The sequence below is a fragment of the Numenius arquata genome, chromosome 15 (assembly GCF_964106895.1).
Source record: "Numenius arquata chromosome 15, bNumArq3.hap1.1, whole genome shotgun sequence".
NCBI classification, from domain to species: Eukaryota; Metazoa; Chordata; class Aves; order Charadriiformes; family Scolopacidae; genus Numenius; species Numenius arquata.
Genome location: NC_133590.1, coordinates 11849848 through 11871291, shown reverse-complemented (window position 1 = coordinate 11871291; position 21444 = coordinate 11849848). Strand labels below are relative to the sequence as shown.

Genomic DNA, 21444 nt, shown 5'->3' with positions numbered 1-21444 from the left:
TAATTTGCTTTCTATATAACAATGTATGGGTACCTTTTGTCCAGCACTGAAAGAGGAAGCAGGAACTGTGATCTTTAACTGTAATAAGAAGTTTCAAAAGCTTTTTAGGACTACATATGTTGTTTCTCTTCATCTAAACCAACACTCCTTTTTCCACAGAGTCCTTCACTGTCCTTTAACTTTTCTTAGCTTTGAAGTCATATCAGACTTCCTGGGAAGTTTTGCCTTTACATTACTCATGTCAGGGCTAGTTTACTAGGGCTCAAAGAACGGCTGCTGAGAGAAGACACAGGGACCAGTTCTCGGCAGATTGGTTTCACCTAATAAGCCCATAAAGCCAGAATAAAGGTGTAGTGGCCCAAAGCATTTTTAACTGTAAATTTCCCAAAGCCAAGGCCTTTAAACCCCTCCAAAACCAGGTTTTATACAAGTAACAGCTACAACAATTGGCTTTGTAAATAGGAAAATCTCAAAGCTATTTGTAAAGCAGAGGAAAATTAAATCATACGTATACAACCTCCCCCTGTGAAGACGAGTTCTCAAATCTAGCCAGGTCAATGATTTCCTAAACAACACCAAGCCTTATCCAGTCTTCTGGGTCTTAGGAAATCTTTATTTTTATCCCTTCTGAGGATTGACCAGCTGTTCTTTGTTTTTTCACTGTAGTCTACAATCTCTGCATTAGCTACAGTCCCCCACGTCCCCAGCACACACTACTACTGACCCCCTTCACCTGAACACTCTCAAACTCCCACTAGACAGAAGGTACAAAACTCTCTCTACTGAAACGAGCCCAATCCACCTTTTCTTCCTAAAGGAAAACAACAAAATCTGAAGATGAAACAAGTCAAAATCAGTCTTATCACTTGTACCAGTAGTTACATTTCCCTTGCTGACTTACACAGACAACTAGATTCTTCTGGAAACTTAAGGAGTCTAGTATTGCAAGGAGAGTATTTACTATTTTATTCAGCTTCTTCAAATCCAGAGTCTGATCCTGCTCTCCAAAGAAGGTGCAAGGTGAATTTCAAAAGTGTCAAAACACTTTCTTTCATTGTTTTCAAAATGAAAACTTACATCTTTTTTAATTTTAAAAAACAATGGCTTGTGCAAGACGTGAGAGAGGGAAACATTTCTAGAGAAGACCATTTCCAGGAAATAAACCACCTCATATATGAAAAATTTATTTTACAATTTTTCTCTTCAACTATAAAAATAAAGGTTGCTTTCTAGACAATCAACTAGATGATTTCTAGACATCAACTTTGTTTCCAAATTTCAACTGAGAGTCCTCAAGTATATTATTTTTACTTTCAGTCTTTAAAGCCATTGACAGCAGCTAGAAACAAGGAACTGCTTGGTGAAAGGGTTCTGTAGCCAAGTCAAGTCACAGGCCCAGCTACGACATCCAACATGTGTCACCTGGGAGATTTGAATAGCAAAGTTCACAGCTATACTGGCCAGGACTTAACATTTGTTATGGAGATGTAATAGAGGATCTGCGGCCAGGAGGTACTTCATCGCTCTCATCTAAACATAAATAAATAGATAAGCACACGCATGCCTGGGCATACAAGAATTAAAGCAGCTAGCTGAGTTTCAATGACTACATCTTTCAGCCAGTCACATCTTTTCTGACATACTCCCTCAGGTATCTGCTGCTCTGATGACTGTTTTGAGGCAGTTCTCAAAGCACTGAGACTGATGGATACGCTCCAAGGAACGCCTTGAAGCAGAGACACGTTCTTCAATATATCAAGGCCTTGAAGCATCTCCGCTAACTGCAAAAAACAAAGAATACACTAACAATTACGCTTCAAGGTCATCACAGTATATCCGTGCACCAGTACAACAGTTTTGGAAAATGTGTCACATTAAACCAGAGATTTAATTAATTTCACATTAAGACATCTGACATTATGAGCAAATGCCAACAAGGTTGAAGGTTTGGGGCTCTTCTTGTTCTTTTGTCTCCTGTCTCCTTGTTATGTAAGAAAACTAACATTGAAGTATACTTTAAATCTGAGAAATTAAACAAAAATCATAGTTCTCACAGGAATCATACTATGACACTGCAAATACGTACTAAGTCATAAAATTTAATTCCTTTAAGAGTAAAGTAACACATATGCTAAAGAGATGAAACAAATAACATAAATAGTATCTGATTCCAATTGAGGACTGATTTTCTGATTAGTCATTTTGAACTATTCTAAAGAAATATTCATGTCAAAAAAAGTATCAATGACAGTAATAATTATTATAATTATTATTTTATTTAATAACAGTGGGTTTGTATCCACTACATATTAAATCTGATTATGTATACACTTCTTCCTCTGACCTGCGTTCTGAATTCTTCCCAGAACTGTGTTCAAATATGCTGAAACATAATGAAAAAAAAAAAACACAAAACAAATACAAAATTGCTGAAACCTCGTAAAACCACTATTGAAGGAGGAAAATAAAAATAGATGTAGAAGGCGGCAGATCTTGCCCGTGTGAATGATAAAGAAATAAAAAGTAAACAGTTAAGGGAACGTGACTATATAAAAAGAAAATCGTTTTTTTTATCTTCAGAAAAAGCTCAGCTGCTAATTAAATTTTTATGCTAAGACTCATAAGAGAACAATTCCCTTTTTTTTTTTTTGAAGCATCACCAATGGGCGACTGGATATGAGATTTCACTAGCTTGAAGGCAATTCCCTTTGTACTCTATTAAACAATCATGAGGACATACCAGTTTCTAAGCTGCCTGACACTTAGTGATTTATGTTCCTTCATCCTAACCAAAGTACAGTCTATTACTATTCATAAGCCAGCACAAGCTTGTTTAAATGACTAGATGTTATTAGAAATGAATGTAATCCTTGGATAAAGAAAACTGGTTTCTAGACATTTTCTATCATGGCTGAAAATACAAACTCAATCATATAATATCCCCTGGTAGGAGGTGGGCAACTTGGGAAGCTTACTTCATACTAGTACATGAAATTTTAGTATTAGCTTTTTGACCTTAAACTTTCTGCATGTTTACATATTCATCCAACATTTTTAACAGTTTAACAAGCAAGATTTTGAAACGCTTCAGCCTGTTAACATATATTTAAGGCATAAAAGGACTTCCATTAACTTCAAGAGCCTTTAACCGTGACTTTCAAAGCAACCTAAGGGAAACGGGAGCCCTAATTCCATTAAAAACATCAGTGAGGAACAGGTGCCTAAGTGCCTGAGGTTGTAGGTAGTAATGTTGGGATGTCCAAAGCAACACTACACTACACAAAAATGTTCTTCTTTGAGGACACAAGCACTTCCAGGTAACTTCATTACCATTTAACAGCTGTACCCCTTTAAGATAATTTCCATGCAAGCACATCATCTCAATTTTCAGAGAGTAAAAATATGAAATCACACAGGAGAAGACATAGGGGCTTTCTTCCTGGTGATTTGGAGGACCTAGATATCTGCTCCTTGAAAAGTGTTCATGGCACACTGGAGGATTAGGGAATGCTTCCTGGTTTTGAGCATCAAGTAAAGGACACACCATGAGGGGTCGGTTTGGGTTTTTTGGGAGGATTTTTTTTTTTTTTTTTTTTTTTAATCTTCTGCCTTGTCTCTGAAGAATTTTTCTTCTTCATAGATGCAGGTAAGGGATGTCTCAAGTAACAATAACTAAGAAAGGAGAGGACAGAGAAGTACATATGGCATAACAAAGCACCAGAAAAGAACGGACATGAACTCGTGATTGTGATACTCAGTCTTTCATATCAGATACCCCATGACCAACCCTCCTCCCTCCTAAGCTTCATCTGTTGATAAGCAGATCTGATCCTAAAATGGCTTTGTATGCAATACCTCATTGGAGCAAGTAATGAGGAGCTATCAGGTGTTCATGAACCTCTCTTAGAAATCACCTCTGAGGGCTTGTGGGAAAAAAAAGTTTGGCTCTGACCATCGCTCCCTGACTGAGGAGCTCCATGTGAGCAAACTCACCCCTGCCTCTCCCGCACAAACAGGGTAGTTGTGACTGTGCTAATGGAACTCCATCCTGCACTTTCTTACATGGATATTTCCTTGAGTATTCCCCAAACCAGGTCTCAAACCTAGTAGTAAAAGCTTTTATAGTGTACCTGCCATGTCAAACTGTGCAGTCAGTTGTCCTGATGCTACAACTGCATAATTATGAGCAGCATCTGTACAGGTTGGCCGAATTACAGGGTCCATACACAATACATAACTAAATGAGAGATGCTCACACAACAGAATCACAGCCCCAGCATTTTGACTGAAGAGCCGTAAAGTAGAACACATCACAGGGCACAACGGCTGTGGAGATAAGAAAATTATATTCTGAAAGACAGAACTCGCTTTAGGGGTTTCCAACAAGTGACCTGAGCTAAACAGAAAGAGCCCAGTGTTTACATTGGCTGGGTACATTGCATTGAATGCTGTTTATTCACGTTGCCTTTGTTTGCATTTGAATCCAAGACTTTGACCTAACCATTCTGAAACGTACTAATAGTAGGAAAAGCATTCATATCATGTCATTTGATATACTTAGAGAGAACAAATTATTTTCATGCCATGAGCAAACCTAGCCTTGTCTATTCCCTATAGGTAATATCAAGCAAAAAAATATCACTTTTTAGCGGTTATTTTAGGAACTCCTGCAAAGACATACAAAATATGAAAAGCTTGAAATGGTCTGGGACTGGAATGCAAAATTAACAGAACTGAAGCAGACAAGATAGAAATGAGGTGAGATAAGAAACAATGATTGTGGTTTATCACCATCATTCTACTCACCACACGAACACTGATGGAGTTTAGTTTCTGAAATGCTACTGTCTGTGTGTGTTATCATGATGAGATAGCTTTGTGTTAACACAGAAGTTAGCATAAGGAAAGAGATCTGAGCCATTTAATTTCTATAGTAATTTGGGAAATCCACAGTTCCTCAGCCATCAAGAAGGGAATTATGTGTTGGGATACAAAGAATACGACCAAGGCCTAATTGTTATTGATCAACTGCAATTTTACCAAGGAAGAAGCTGACATGAATTAAAAATATAACTTCAATAACCTAAACTCTAGTTTTGATAGAAAAAAAACCCACAACTTTCCCTCTAGTCAAGGCACAACACTGAGTATCAAGAGATTTGATGTCTTCTGCCACTGTTTTACAATGCAAGGTAGGGGAATTCATTGCAGCAAGAAGCGTGAATATCAGTATCAAAGCAGGACTCCTAATGCTGTAGTCTGATCATTAACCGGACTGGTATTATATAGGCCAAGTATGCACTGCTGAAAAGCATTCAAGTAGGAAAGCAACAGCTTCAACTTCTCCACAGAAATCAAAAGTAAAGAGTTAAATTTAAAAATATATTAGAATTTATATTGCAGTAGCTATTGATTACTTAAGAAGCATGTACACGAGAACAGAAATTAATTTTATTGGTTCTTCACAGGCTTTGATAGAAATGAGTTATTATAACCAACATCTTGTAACTGCACTAAAACCAACTCATTAAGTAATTTACATTCACACCAAGAGATACAGAAGCAGCTGTATCAATAAATTATCTCTACCTTTTTAACAGCTAAAAACTTTTATTAGTCAAAACAATGCCATGCAGTGTATACACCTACCACTTCTGATTAACAATCTATCATCCTAATACAGAGCTTTATTGGGTTTGAGTGTCCTGCAGGACACAGGGTAGTTAACATTCACCAGGAACACCCCACAAAGATAATTCAGAAGCTGGTTTTATTGCTACAGAATTTAGAAGATCTGAAGCCTCTCTTCATTTGCAGTAATCTTCTGTTTGTAGGCAAGTATTTACAAAAACTGAGAGGAGTATTGGCAGAAAGTAAATGATAAGAAAAAAAGAGGTTTCTTTCTTTCAGTCTCTATTCAGTGCCCAATACAGCTCTGGGAATAGTGCAAGTTGATAGCATTTTTTAAACTTCTGTAGTTTTGACAAGCAAGAAACAAAGCCTTCATACCACTTCCTGATAACATTAGATATTCTAATCCGAATGTATACAGCTTTCCCCACTTCTAATTCTGTGGGTGCACTTTTATGTACACTTTTATGTAATGTAGGGAGGATTCAGAAGTCAATGGAATTAGATCCTGGGACTGATAAGGACAAAAGGAAGGGGCAGCATTTTGTTGTTTTGTTGTTTTTTTTTTTTTTTTATTTAATGTCACTGGCAAGTAGAGAACTGGTTCTCAAGGGTAGGTTTGGCTTCAGATGAGTCACTATCACTTGATGTAAAAGATTTCTGAATATTTTAAATTAGCTAGCAATTGCAGTGATACATTTAATTAGCACATATGCCCACATCAGCCCTTCAGATATACAAGAAATCATTTTGATTAAGAAGGGATTGAAAATAAATTCTGATGCAGTTTTAAAAATATACATATTACCCAGATGTGCTGAAAGGGGAGAATTTCCTGTATCTTTCCTCAGTCTCACTAGCAGGTTTCCTAGATTTGCCTCGTATATCCACTGATTTCATGGATATATCTCTAGGTATGACTTCTTCCAAAGATGAATGGCCCGCCCTCTTCACCCTCCTCCTCCCCACAGCTAGCACCGCATCCCAGGCGGGGTGAGCTGTACTGTTACATGGTTGGCCAACAAAGCCAACCATGACGCGAGACAGGTTCTGCAACCAGAGCGTGTCTAACAACATGATAGAGTCTGTGCCTGTCAGTGTCTCTGAACTATTATTGAGCCACTGGACCTCTCTCTGGCACAGCATCTGGGGCTCTATTTATAAAGGTTTCATCAGCTGTGACCTGCTACGGCTCGTGACTTGAGCCACATGTACCCACTACCGAATATACAGGCAGAAACAGGTTAAAACCAGACTAAACCCCTCTGCTCAAATTTTCTCTTCCTTGCTTGGTCCAATTTCAAGAAACATTATGAATTAAACGAATCAGCAAGGAGGCAACAGCTGGGGAGGCTGGGCTCAGTTAAAAGCTCAGATCTTGAACTAACAGCAATATAGATTCACAACAGGAATCCTGCAGCTTATGAAATAATATATAAATGATATCTAAATGTTCCTAGAATACCTAATACGAAATAGTGAACCAGCAAGCCTTTCACAATACTGAAAAAAAGAGAATAGCCTAGAGTTTTAGAATCTAAAGTTAATTTCCTTAGCACTTAAATTATACCTCTACTGCTTTCTCAATCCCTAGCACATGAATTCTCTCTGGGTAAACGATTTTCTCTCTGTGATATTACTCCAGTCATACTAAACCTGAGAGGGAAGGGAAAGGATTATCTGAACATGCACAAACAGCAAAAGAACAAGCAATTAACACAGCCAGACAGTTGTTCTTGTGTGCCTGAAAGAATCTGAGAACTTCCAGTCTTCACCTACATTCTCCTTGAACGCAAGTAGCACTAAATATTGCTGAGTATCGTTATTGCCAGTATGAAGTGACTGAATCTAGAAAACTCCCATTCAATGGGAATGAAAATGGGTATCCAGGCATGAAACTACTTAACTAGCTTAAACACAACCTCATCACCATCATTTCTTCCATACAGAAAAGGAATATTTGGAATTGGGCAAAGTGAAAGGAATGAAGAGGGAACAGTTGGCCATACTGCATTGCAGCCTTGAACAGAAGAGCAAGGGACAAGAGTGGCTATACCAAAACAGGAAAAAACACTGCAAAATGAGTCAAATTGACATATTTTGGCTTGGTCTATATTTTTAAAACTTGCTTTGACCCAATACTGAAAGTGATCTTTTGCTTGCTGATCAGCAGAATATAAAATAAACCATTCTGAAGGAAAAATGTATTTGTTTCAGCATTTAGCTGCTCCCGAGGTGAAAAAGCCCTTCAGTTCTTGTGATCCCTGCTCACAGGGAGCAGTGTCGCAGCACTCCAAGCAGAAGGCAAGCAGGTCAAAGCTGCTACTTATTATGTCAATGTACATCACTTCAGGCAATCCAGTACAGCTGCACTACCGTAACAGAGATAATAAAAAGTGGTAGCCTTACAGAAATAACAGACACCAGCAAAGTGAAAACTATTGTCTACTGTCTTCATTGCATTTTCTCTCATTTTAGTTAATAAAAAGCATGATTTATGGTATTAATTGTTGCCTTTATGCTCTATTTTTATTAAATATACCCTATGATGTAAGGCATTTCACAAAAGCCATTTCAGTGTATGCGTTTGGGGAGAAGGAAGTAGACAGAAAGGAAATCATCAGGATATGAACACTGGTGTAGCCATTAGAAGTTTCAAAGCTGGCAGTTGCACGTTATTCTAAAGTGAAATACAGAATTCATATTATAGGCTTAAATCACCTAAGCATGTATCCGAATACAGAACCAAAACACACTACGGACAGTCAAAATTTTGCTTTGGATGTTTTTTAATGCTAGTTTTTACTACATCTCAAACTGTTTTCAGCTAAACAACTCTCAACAGTTCCTTGGACAACTATCCCAGCTTCAAAGCAATTTGACAGAGCTGAGTAGACTGATGAAGGTTCTTCTGTTTTCATACTTGCATGCCACACTCTTATTGACTATAGGTTTGGACCTAAAATCTAAGTCAGGGGTTAAACTCACAGAGGTGCTGAGTTCTCTTAGTGACCAAAGCTTTCCCTCTCAGTTATTTTTGTTCCTCCATCACTCCTTCTCCACTGTTACTTCAATGTTTCTCTCTCCTTCAATAGCTCTTTAATATTTTTCCTCAGAACAAGGTTTAATCAGTTGGAAGGGACATCTTGGCCCCGGCAGCTTGTTCAGGAGTAATCTCTGAAACACACTAATACGTTCCTCCGTGATGCAGGATCTCACCTCCGTTCAGCCACTGCCCCCCACCCAATCTCTTCAAAAGCCCCATGCCAAAAACCTACTGCCACTTCTATACAAGAAAGTTTCCTTCTCGCTCACCCAGCTTTTTGCCAGAACCTGAATTTTAATATTATGAACATGACTTGATGCTGCCAAGTTATTTTTAGTTTAGAATAGGTTTATTATATGAATGTTTATGATTTGTATCCCATTCGCTCGGCACCACTGTTCCCTTTAAACATAGGATGGATAGACAGAGATGTGACCCTGAAAGAGGACCTGTATGACAGCAAAGCCTATCCCCACATAACACTGGGCCTGAGGGGTATAGGCTGAATTAAAGTGAGGATCGAGTCATATCAAACAAATTGTCCACAGCTACAGCTAAGTGCCAAAACATATTCTCAGACCATTTTTTCAGACCAAAAACTCAGGAGCTGGTAAGGAAGTGACAGAGAGAAATACTACGGAAAATTCTATAAGGTTTGATCAAGAGTTTCTTCATGTGAAATTAAAACATTAAGTTTTGGTTAAGCAGAACACACCATTTTAACTGAAATGAAATATTTAGGGGGAGGGAAGTATCTATTAAATTCATTTTAATAAATAATGTGTTTAAAAACCAAATTTTGAACTAAACCACTTCTGTATTAATAAAGAGGCACTTTTTTGGCCAAATTATTCAATAAATGTAATACAAGCTTCCAAGTTCTTTTGTTCCAGTTTTTCCTTCACAGTTGCTGTATGCAATGACTTCATCTTTCTCTGGGGGAAAAAAAAAAAAGAGACCTCTCTAATAATATTCACAATCCAATCCAACTATATTAAAAATCACTCAATCCAAAAACACTTGTGTGAATAACTACATGTTCCAGAGCATTAATAATGATTGAAAAAAAAAAAAAAAAGATACAAAGATATAGTAATGGGGAATAGGAACATCACTTTTAGCATTTCATAGCGCTTGCTAAAGTCCAATCGCAATAGTTACACTCCCGTAAAGCACCTTGGACTCTAGATGAATGAAATTATTAATGACCTCTCGGCAGGCTATGAGAGTAGTCTGGCTATTAGATCTGTTCTCCCATTAGTGAAAATTGGCAGCTAATGAAAATATAACAGTTTATATCAAATGATACTCTCCTCTGTTGTTTTCGATTTGCAAGGCTTCACAACACTTGGCAGGGTGCCACAAATCCTTCAAAGCTGAAATGCTTCTGTGCTGACATTTTACACCTCCATTATAAATTCTAAAGTAGTAGTAAAACTTCTCACACAAAATAGAGGAAAATGTTGAACTGCAAGACTGCAGAGGGAAACATTTCACCTAATCTAGGATTTAATTTTCCCCACGATCTCGCCAGTGCAGAATATTTAGAATATGAGATCTGGCACAGCACTGCCCTCCAGACAGAAGGGACCAAGAGCTTCCACTCAGCCTTTGCTAAAGCATTCCCCATGGAACTTTAAATTGGTAACACCGTTTCCTTTTCTGCCCATCAACATGAGCCAAAAGTCTCTTACAAGAAATTTGGCTTTAATTTTCCACTCTTCCCCACACGCTGGGACATTCTCGGGCGGTATAAACCTCAGTCCACCGAGTTGATCCGTGCCAGTTTACAAGGCCACCTCGTCTGTCTCCTCACAGCCATGCAGCAAAGCAAAACTTCACGTAAAATACTCCCAAGACACTTTAATGTAACACTTTTTAAAGTTTCCAGTGGTGAAGACTCTACACATGCCTCAGGCAATCTATCACAGAGCTCAGAAGTCCTTACAATCAGTTTGTGCTTCCCCATGCTCACCCTAAGTTTCTCTTGCTACAAGTTCTAAATCTTTCCTTCCTTGCACAATTCCCGAAGGACATGAAGAGCAGTTTGCCTTCCTCAGACTTCTTTATAGCACCTGCTTACATGCAAAGATTACTGCCCTGTCTCCTCAGATTTCTAGATTAAACAGCTCAATTATTTCTATTTTTTCTCAGAAAAGGTGTTTTCTGTACCCCCTCTTACCACCTTTCTCGCTCCTCCCCAATTCTCTGAAATTCACCTCCATAAGTAACCTTAGCCACTTACTATGAAAACACCTGTTGTAAACCCTGTTACTTTAACCTACAGTAAAAAAATTACCGCTTACTGCATTTTATCTATATGCCATTTTAACTAAAATTCATTGGTATTTCAACAAGGAGAGTATTTAGCCATTTGGACAGTAAAAGCTAGAAGTGTTTTGTAATGCAGAGAAATAAACAAATACAATATGTGACTGTAGCAATCTGATTTACAAAGAAACATTCCTAATGTAGTTTTCTGCAGAATCATATAGATCAGACAGAGAGTTTCTTGCATAGCAATTCCTTGGGGTCCAACGATGACAAATTTACCATTTACAAGGCAAGGGAAAAACATGAATGGAAAGTATTTTAGAAACCAAGTACCTCTGAAAAGCTTAGCTCAAATGCCACAGCTGATAACAACCTTGTCTCTTCTATGAGGACGATCACCTGTAAAACAGTTCTGATTCAGAGACCAGTAAAGCTTTCCTTAATTATTCATCAGTCCCTGATGTTCATTAGTGGGTCCCAACCAATACTTTAGCCAGGGACACATGTATTTGTCTCTAGCTTTCTCTCATTGTCCGCTAATCCTTGCCAATACAGATGCTGCACTCAGGCATCCCCTGTTCAGTATCAGTATAGCGCTCACTACAGAAGAAAGCTACAAGACACACTAAACATAATTCTTAATCCACTTTTAGCGTCAATAATTCTGCCAACTATTTCCAAGTACTCACTTTTCAAAGTCACCAACAGATTGGGAGACTATAAAGATCTTTGTTTGCTGTGCCGGGTATGAGTGCATTCCCAGCAATAGGACTGTACTTTTTATTAAAGTCTTTGCCATAAGAAACACAGTTGTGCCCCAGCTTGACTGTGCTTAGATCAAAGTATAAAAGTCAAATTTTTTTAAAGAAAAATTTCCCTTACAGAAACCCTGTCAATCTTAGTAGCATTCTCACTGTAAAACGTCCTCAATCAGGGCTGGGAGCAAATAAACACAAAGTGCCAAAGTTAATGAGTAAATAGGATTCAACAACAAGAGACACAAAGTCACCATTTACTCCTCAAAAATCTGGAGCAGATGCTTTGGCATTTACAATAACATCCTTTTTTAGCATGTATTCAGCTGCGAGTTTAGCCATGGACATCAACTGTAAATCCCATCCTATTAACAGGACAATTAGAATTCCTGCTGATAAATCCCCTTTTTCTCCCCCCTCTCAAGACTCAGGGAAGACAAATGAAATAAGCTTAGTTCCATGACCTAAAAGTATTGACACAACAGTCCATAAAAGTCTATCTTCTGTGCAGGCTTTGGTCTGTCAAAAAGATAGGTACACTTTCTCCTGAATAGCTGTTATCAAAGTCAGTAAAAACCTACCCTAGTTTCAATAAATAAAATAAGAAAGCAATGGAAACAGCAGCGTCAGGTCAGAGGAACACCAAGTACCAAGTGTCTCTGTTAGCTTGGTGATATTTCATAGATATCAGGACAAGCACATGGTCATTTTGTTGTGTGTTTCATATTACACTAGGTATAATGAGTATTTACGGCCTTTTTTTTTTTTTTTTTACAGGAACCTCTCAAGGACACAGAGCTGAGCAGAGTTAAGATTCGGGTCACTTTGTGATATACCAGCTGCATTCAGCGAGTGGCAGAAGCTCCATGGCATTCTAATTCTTCCACCACTTCAAAGGTATAACAGACTCTGCTGAGCACTGGAACAAGTCTGTTGCTTCCCACTGGAGCTCAATATGCAACCTTTGATATATGTTCTCAGATCCTAAGCACCAGAGAGTCTAAGGCCTTTTTTATAGCAGGTCTCTCCCTTAACTGTTCCTTAACCCTTGTCAGTGAACTACACTTCAACCCAGCCACGAAACTAAATCTTCCCCTCATTTTAGTTTCATCTAAATTATGATTTACAATACAATACCTATTTTAAAGTGGGTTATTAATCAAACATGTTGATGTACTCAGTTCCTACTACCATTACTATTTGTGAAACTAACACTGAAAAAGCCCCAAGCATCTTCAGTGGGTTTGGCTACTGTCCATATACCACCTCACAACAAAGAATTTATCAATTAAATGAACAAAGGGTGAGAAAAAGAAGTATTACTTTCACTTTCTTGATGAGATATTAGGGTACAGAGAAATGAAGCCCAAGACTTTTAAGATCAGAAGACAGAAATCAGGTTCCAAACAAAGTCAGAATTATGGCATACTCAAATCTAGAACATAGGACACAAAAAGAACAAGAAGCTCATGTGGCCAAATACCTACTTCGCTTTGAAACATTGAGCCAGAGAGCCTAGGCTCAAAAGCTGCTTTGAAATCTTGGTCCAACTGATCTGTATAATTTGGCAGTGTTTGGGTCAGCATGAGGAAATAAATCTTAATGTCTCAGACTGGCAATTTCTTCTCTGACTGCTCATGATTCTCAGCTCAGTCTACCCTCCAAAAATCCAGCAGATAGGATAGAGAAAAGGCAAGTGCAAACTGTGGGAAAAGTAAAGCGAAACTGCAGCGTTACGGAATTTCCTCAGCTAATTGATTCTCTTCCTGTGTTAACAAGACAATACACAGCATCATTTAGGAAGGCAACATCCACAGAATATCCAGAAGATCACCACCCATGACAAAGAAAGCTACTTGAAAGAACTTTCCATGCTAAATCATTTCATGCATATGCAATATTAAGATTTTAATCAAGTTATGAAAACTTGTAAGAAACCCAACACTCAGAGTGAGCTTTTATTTACTTAAACCAGAGTATGACCGTGGCGCACACACAAAAGATGTCAGCATTAGCCAATACTGTATGCTCACATGTGTGTAATATATACACGTTAGCCTGCAGATAAACATTTATTCCCAAGGGAAGCCGCTAATGAGACTGTGCTGTAGGGAAGACACCCAATTACTCTGAATGACATTTATCTTTTAATCACATCACACTCACTGAAGAGCTTGAGGTTTGATGAAGCAATCCTTGAAAGACTGTCTTTTTAATCAATTAGACAGCTCTAGAAACATCAGCGATATGCTGTTGACAAGTCATTGGGCTAAATATACTACACCACACGCAAAGTCTCCTATCTTCCTACCAAGACAATAATGCGGTCTTCTAAAACAGATGAAAAAGTTTTCCTTGTAGGGGATGCCTAAAACAGAACAACATGTATTTTGCTAAGAAAATAAGACATCCCTACTGGCAATTACAGGCTCACTCAATGAATCCTTTTTAGGACAGATGAAGAACATTGTTTTAAGGGCATTACTCCTGTGTAAAAACATCAAACCTGCTGAAAAGTGCCTTAACTGAATAAACCAAGTCAGTCAAAACAGTTTGCTTTCATCAAGCGTTCAGTAAGTGACAAATGCCAATGTCCACATGGAAGAAGATGAAAGACTGGCCATGTTTAACATGCTTTAGCATTAACCAGGCATCTTAAGATGCTCCAGGTCATAAGAATAAGTACAAAATGAAGAAAACAGATGCAACACCCTAATTCAGCCATTCTTCAAATTAGTGTTTGATTTTTTCTATAAACAAAGTACATGCTCACAATTGTTATATTAAGCAATAGACCATTTCTACTTGAGACCTTACATCAAAAATTTCACTTTAAAAAAATCCAGTTCCGTACTCACATATTTTTTAATAAATAAAAAACTAAACAAACAGAAGTATGAGGTGATCCTTGATTAAAGTCAAGGTTTCATTGAAAAATACTTGAAACTGTACAGTGCAGTAACAACATAATGGTCAAATTATAGCGTGAGAATTTTCTTTGCCTAGTAAGTAGCAAACCATCTATGCTCGTTAGGATCAGTTCAGCTCAGTCAGAAGATGCAAGTCTAAATATTTTGAAAACTAAAAATGAATTTGTTAATGTTAAGGAACAGGGAAAAACTGTAGGCGAGAACAGAAATATCATTATTCTCCTTTGAGTTTGTAACTTGTGGCTTGAGAGCTCTTTTGCTGAAGGTACTCAAAGACCCTCTATTTACCTTCCCAGTAAAGTGTGCAAGCACGTTTTTGACTGCAAACAGTTCTGTTTGGGTTGGGTTGTGGGGTTTTGTTTGTTTGTTTTTTGTTTGTTTTTTTTTAAACTCCTGCTTCTGAATTTCAGGCAGCTGTAGTTCTTCTAATAAATCTCTTCTAACTAATCCTTCCTTCAATAGCAGTAAATCCTGAGGGCTAAAACGCCCTTCAGCACAGATCTTTATAAATGCACAGGCTTAATTTCAATACCAAAACCCATCTTTAATTGCCAAGTGAACACTTCAGCAACTGCTAAGAGCACAACATCTAGAACTGAGTCAGTTGTTATCATTATGCTCACTAATTGTCTGTTGAATTCATCCAAACCAATAAACCACCATCAAAAATGTGTATTACTTGGAATAGTGTACGTTTGCATGACAGAAGAGAACTTGAAATAACAAGTATAGATTTTCGCTTTGGTGGAATGACTAAATTTGATAATTATGGCAACTGAGAGAAAAGAAGGTTGCCAGTCTTAAGTATAGAAGATATGGCTGCTGTTGCTGTAAAATACATTCAAATTGGCAATACATTCAATTGCAGCAATCATCAACATAAGTTTTCACACCTCCATTTTTATGAAATGACATTTATCACCAAGGAAAACTACAACATAGAATACGCACCTTTTTCTTTTGCATTTTATGGTACAAAATGTGCAGTATATTACTCTGAGTTATATTAATCAGTAGGTTCAAGCTGAAAAGACATCTGGGAGGCACAGATGGTTCACAATTGGCAAATAACCATTATCTTCAAGGCGAGATTTCTAACGCTGCAGAGGTTAGTAGTGACCCAAAGTCACCAACACCTTCTCAGAATGAACCGATTCTCTTCAGGCCAGTTCCCGGTGGACAAATACTTATGTCATGGGTAGGTCATGCCAGCATGTCAATGCAGCTGGCATTCGCATCAGAGATGATCTAGACCTAGCCTCAACTCATCGATGTTAACGGCATTCCTTTTGAAGGGAGGTGGGAATTGAAGAGCCTTTGCATTCCTAGAAACAGCTTCTGCAGTAGAGCTTACACTGGTGCTGCTTCAATTCCAGTCCAAGGGCTTCCAAATTCACCAGTAATTGTTCAAACTTGAAGAGATATTTCAATGAACTCAACACTCCACGAAAATCCTTGCCCTAGCTGTCTACAAAGCCACAGAAAACACAATATTTAAACCTTTATAACACTAAAGTTCAAAAATATGAGTAGCTGCCTCTTTGGAAAAACTGAGAGAAATACTGAAAACCATTTAAGTAGCAAAAGATTACATTGGTGTTAAGATTATCTTAATATTAAAAGCATTTTTTCTGGTCTAGCTAGAGATTATAATTTTGCAGCCATTGCAGTTCTTCATAAAACTAAACACCAACCTGGATGTGAACTTAGAATGCTACACGTTCGGTACTTGTAGATGACAATGAATGCTTCAAATGGCCTCTTACAATGTCAGAATTATTATCCACAATTCCAAGAAGGAACAATCTTGAGTGATGTGAAAATGTGAAAAGTACTTGTGTAATCATTTGCCATTTGGCACTGTGGTGGCTCTACCAAAAGCATTTCCTTTAGCCATCACTCAGTTGATTTTAGAACCACAGCATAAAGAAAAGTGAAAGTTATAGAATGTTTCAGAGAGGAAATAAGGACAGAGGACAAGCATAACCTAGAAATTACTACATAGAATGGGGCATGATTTACATATTATGGTAATAAGCTATATGAAGAGATCTCTCACTGGATGGTCTAAGTGATGAATTACACTTACAATCATAATGAAGGGAAAGGTTCTGATGTAGCATAAGTTTCTGAGGTCTTTGCTCACCCTATAATTCCATATATTCCAGAAAGGAGTTCTGTTGAAAGGAATAGGTCTACTTCCCAAGTAAGACGCAACAGAACAGAAAGATATCAAAGGTACAGGTTTTTGAAAGTAAAGTTTATCCTGAAGAGGATGACACTTACCAAACACTTTGCAAATCAAAAAAAAAAAAAAAAAAAATTGCATCAACATTCAACAGAAATGAACACTGAGGAAAAAAACTCAAATACCAGTAAATTGGGCAAGTTACTCATTAACCATGAGAGGTTCAGAAAGGAACCGCATCAAAGCATTCGGGTATCTGTAAGTCAGTACACGGCTTAATAGATGCACTGCACTATTACTGCCTGCACCTGTGACCAACAGCATCCATCGTTAAGTAGACAAAGGAGTAAACAGTAGCAGAATCTGATCTAGTTTCTGTGATACTTCAGAGATCACAAAGATTGAGACTACCCATCTTTAAAGAACTGAAATGCAAACTTATATAAAGCACATAACTTTCTGTTGTTCAAACGCATGGAGAACATGAAGTGCCCAAAAGAGGAAACAGGTACAGCCCTGAGAAGAAAAGGGGAAGCTTTCCTGAAGTATACAATGAAAAGAACACATACACTGCTTTCTCCGAAAGAAGGCAAAAAGAGCGTTCCTGCAGCGACAGCCACGCTTCTTTCAGCAACCAGATTTTTCGTGACTTTCCTCCCTCCATACCAGCGTGCGGACATGCATCTCAGACCCCCCCCCCCCCCAACCCATTGCCCCTCACGTTCAGCCCGAGGTCCTTCCCCAGCTCCAGGCACCGGCGCTGTAGCTCTCCCGCTCGGGGTGCCTGCCCCGCAGCTCACTCTGCGGGCTCCCGCTGCTGCCGGCCGGCACTCCAGGTGCATTGCCAGCCCCGGCAGATCAGACCTTACAGCAAAAACTATCATAGCCCAAACCAAAACAGAAGCAGGTTGGATGGTCTGGTGGGTTTTGGGGTTTTTGGGGGGGTTTTTGTTTCGTTGGCTTTTGCACACTTCTCTCACAAACAGTAGTTTCTCCGCAGGTCTTGGGCAAAATCCCAGGGCAGAGGGAGCTCCCCGCCGCTCCCGCAACGACTCGCCCCGAGGGAAAATTCCCCTTCCCCAGACGAGGGGGGAACGGCGGAGGCTGCCCCTCGCTCGGGGCTCCCGGGAGGGCCGGCGGCGGCCCGGGGGGCTCCCCCGCCGGCGAGTGGGTGCCTCTCCGTCAGGGGCTGCGGGGCGACCAACGAGCCCCAGCCCGCGCCGAGGGGCGACCGACCCCGCACCTCAACCCCACCCCGCGGTCCCCTGGCCCGGCCACCCAGCACGGCTCTCGGGTGTGAAGGCACCGGAGCGGCCCCGGGCGTCGCAGGAAAGTTGAGGCAGCCTCGGAGGTACCCGCAGGAGCCGTCCCCTCCCCGCCTCCCGCTGCCCGGCGGGTACTCACACGAAGACCCCGAAGAGCAGGACCCGTATGCCGATCTCGATCGCCAGCTCCCGCATGGTGGGTCCCGGCGGGCTCCGGTAGCCCCGCGGCGCCGCCTCTCATTCCCCGCGCGGGGCGGAGGCACCCGGGGCGGCTCGGTCGCCTCACGCCGCCCGCCGGCAGCCCGCCCCGCCGCCCCGGGGGAGGGCGGCCGCCGCGCAGAGCCCCGCCACGCTCAGCCCGGGCCCCTCCATGCCCCCCTCAGCCTCCGCGGCTGCCCGCGCCTCACGGCCGGGCTGTGCGGGGAGCGGCGCTGCCGCCAGCCTGACACGGCCGCTGCCGCGGCGGAACCGAGCGCCCACAACCGGGGGAGGGTCCCGGTGACTAACGCGGTGTCTCCCTCCCCCCTCCCCGCCCCGCGGGGGCTGGGGGATCCTGGGGATTTCCCTTCCCTTCCCCTCCCTTCTCCGCCCCCGCCGCTACGGCTGGAGAGGGGTCCCCAGCGCCCTCCGGTACCGAATGGGCGCGAAGGGATATGGAGAAAGCGCTTCTCCCGTCTCATTTAACGCAACACTCCACCCATCCTCAGCTGGGAAGAAGTTAACCCGTTGGCCGTCGATGCCAAGGGCTGGGCGTTGCGTCCCCCGGAGCTCCCTCACGGCACCGCCGGCGACACGCGGGGTGTCAGACCCGCCGGGTGCGGAGGTGGGGAGCCGGGCTGGCGTTTGTGGCTTCCTCTCTGATACGGAATGAAAGTCTGCGTTCCCGAAATGATGGAGCAAGAGAAAATCGGTGGGGGGTAGCGCCGCTAGGCACAGGTAATAGCGGCTTTTCATATAGACTTAAACTGCTGGTAGTTTGTGCAACGGGCAATTACATCCCAGGCCACCCATGCTGACACTCCGCTTGGCACATTTACATACTCTTTGCATAAAGGACTAACAGCGTTTGAATACTTTCTGCGGTATGTATATAACAGGCTTTCATTAGACCCATTTAGACACTCGTGTTGTTTCAAGCCCTACTTCTTATTGTTAGCGCAACTAACCCACCGTGTCACTGCTGCTTCACTTGGTCAGATTCTGCCCGGTGTATGATATTATAGCCTAAATGTGTGTTTAGTTCTGTGTCAGTTCGTTCACAGAGCTGGGTCCAGCTCAGCAGACAGACAGCAGAGGTAGTTACGTGGGACTGCAGATTGCTGGGATGGGAGAAAGGCAGCAAAACAACCCTGGTTTAGTCTGTGATTCCTCCAATCCATCCTTCATTCCTCCAAATAGCAAGCAAGCTCTGAGCCACCCTAATCCTTGTATTGCCTTAGCCTAGTTTTGTAGAGTTCATTTACCTTCCTCTCTGCATAGAGGGATTGAATCCTGAACATCTTTATTCTAAGAGAAGTTCAACCTTAAACCACGAAATGCAGCAAAATAATTAATCTTTAAATGTGTTTAATTAACTGCTTTCTTGTGGCCTTTGAAAGTATGTCCTTCAGGAAAATGTTCATAGCTATTAATACTGCACATAGATACAGAGCAACCATTGGTATTGCAGTAGGGATCCCATTCACCTTACTATGTGATTATTGCTAGAGAATTAATGCTAGAGAGGCTTTATTAAACCTATCTGCTTAATATATCCATTATGCATCCGATGGAAGCTTTGAACTCTGAATTAACTACCACGTAGTAAAGCTTTTATTGACCACGTTTGTGAAAGATCAGAGGCTTAAGCTTCCATGCTAACAGCATCTACGTGTAACTACACCAGTGCTGGATTTGTTGCCAGGAGGGGGACTGAACCCCAGGAAACATAGGTGTGTGACTGGCACTGGAGAGAGCACTGAAATGAGGTCTGCCTCCCTTGTCTGCCTTATTTCACTGATTTTTAAAACGGAGTTGGTCAACTATTTATAGTCTGGATTTTAAAAAAATAGGTGATTCTGTTTCAGGAAACAAAGCTGAATTATGAAATCTCCATATTAAGCTGCTGATGTTGGTAAAGGACATGTCCCCTTCCTTTGGGGACACTCAACTTCTTTGTCTTCTGTCATCAAATATTTGTACTTCCTCTGGTTTGTGCCCCCAATGACTGAACATGTACGTGCATTGTTGCTAGGTGTACACAAGAAAAATCTTTGATTTCAATAATAGTCCTTCCTTACAGACACAGCCTCATAATTTGTGGGAATCAAGCCAGTCATGAAAAGAGGAGCTGTAGGGGCTATCGGAAAATGCAATCATCTGTACTACAGTTAGCAGTTCCACACAAACGGTGGAAGGAGGCAGGTGACAGAATTGGGGAAGATGCGTTTGCCCTGCTTGAGCACCTGGACACCATGCAGATAGTGTTTAAAGGGGAAACAGTTACCCGTCACACATCTTTTCACCTTTTCATTTTTGTCCTGGAACTCTATATATCTCTTCAACTGTCTTGCCTGTGGATCCTTCAGCCCCTTTGACTTTGCTACGGTACATTGGCTACTATCCTGCTACAGAAGTTCCGTATTAAATTAATGTTTGTATTAGTGCTTGGAATCGTTCAACTCTTATCAGCAGAGCTAACAAACAATACTAGTTATAAATTAGAAATTTAACAAAATTTGTCCTACTGCAGCTATCTGCTTGCAGTGTTCTGATTCTCCAATATGTATCAGCTGGTGGTGATTTATGAAGCATAAATACTTCAGATTGATTTTTTTTTAAAATCTAGAGCTAGCTTGCAGCTGGCTGCTGAACAAGACTTGCTTTGACTTTTAAACCAAATGTGAGCTATAGGGATAATTGGCAAGGAAGAGATTTAAGGCTCCATTGTGGCATTAAGCTACAGCCCTGCAGCAGGAGCAGTGCAGAGTCACTATGCTGCAGCGGATTCTCAGAGCAAACTACAACAGCCCTGGGAAAAAACCCAATTTCCTACTCATCCCATCCCTACAACAGGCACAGCAGATGCTCTTGATGCTACTCATTTTCCTATCTGTGACTATGAAGGAAAGAGAACTGATCCCACTCCGACAGAGGCAGCTATCAAGCCTTTTAGGTGGCTAGTTAGGCTTCTCGGTGTTTTTCTCTCACAAGGATTAGTCTCTATTTGTACTGACTCCAGTTGGGGAGCAGAAAGGAGAAAGCTACTTGAATCCTTACTTCAGCTGTATACTTAAAGGGAAGGCTCAGCCACCTGCAGCCCGCTTTTAGTCCACAAGGAGATGTTCACAGGCAGAGCTGCGTAGCAGGTACTGCT

At 40.7% G+C, this 21444-nt stretch overlaps 1 protein-coding gene across 2 annotated transcripts in view; it reads right to left on the bottom strand.

Annotated features, from left to right (window-relative positions):
• Nucleotides 1-18284, bottom strand: part of PLPP4 (phospholipid phosphatase 4) — a 52601-nt gene extending 34317 nt beyond the window's left edge. The window contains exon 1 of one of the 2 annotated variants that reach the window (XM_074158991.1): nt 18229-18284. In XM_074158991.1, the coding sequence (XP_074015092.1) occupies nt 18229-18284 (56 nt within the window). Of the gene's footprint in view, nt 1-1536; nt 1563-18228 lie in introns of those variants that run through there. The other variant, XM_074158992.1, reaches the window with a different exon arrangement.
• Between the last annotated feature and the right edge of the window lie 3160 nt (nt 18285-21444).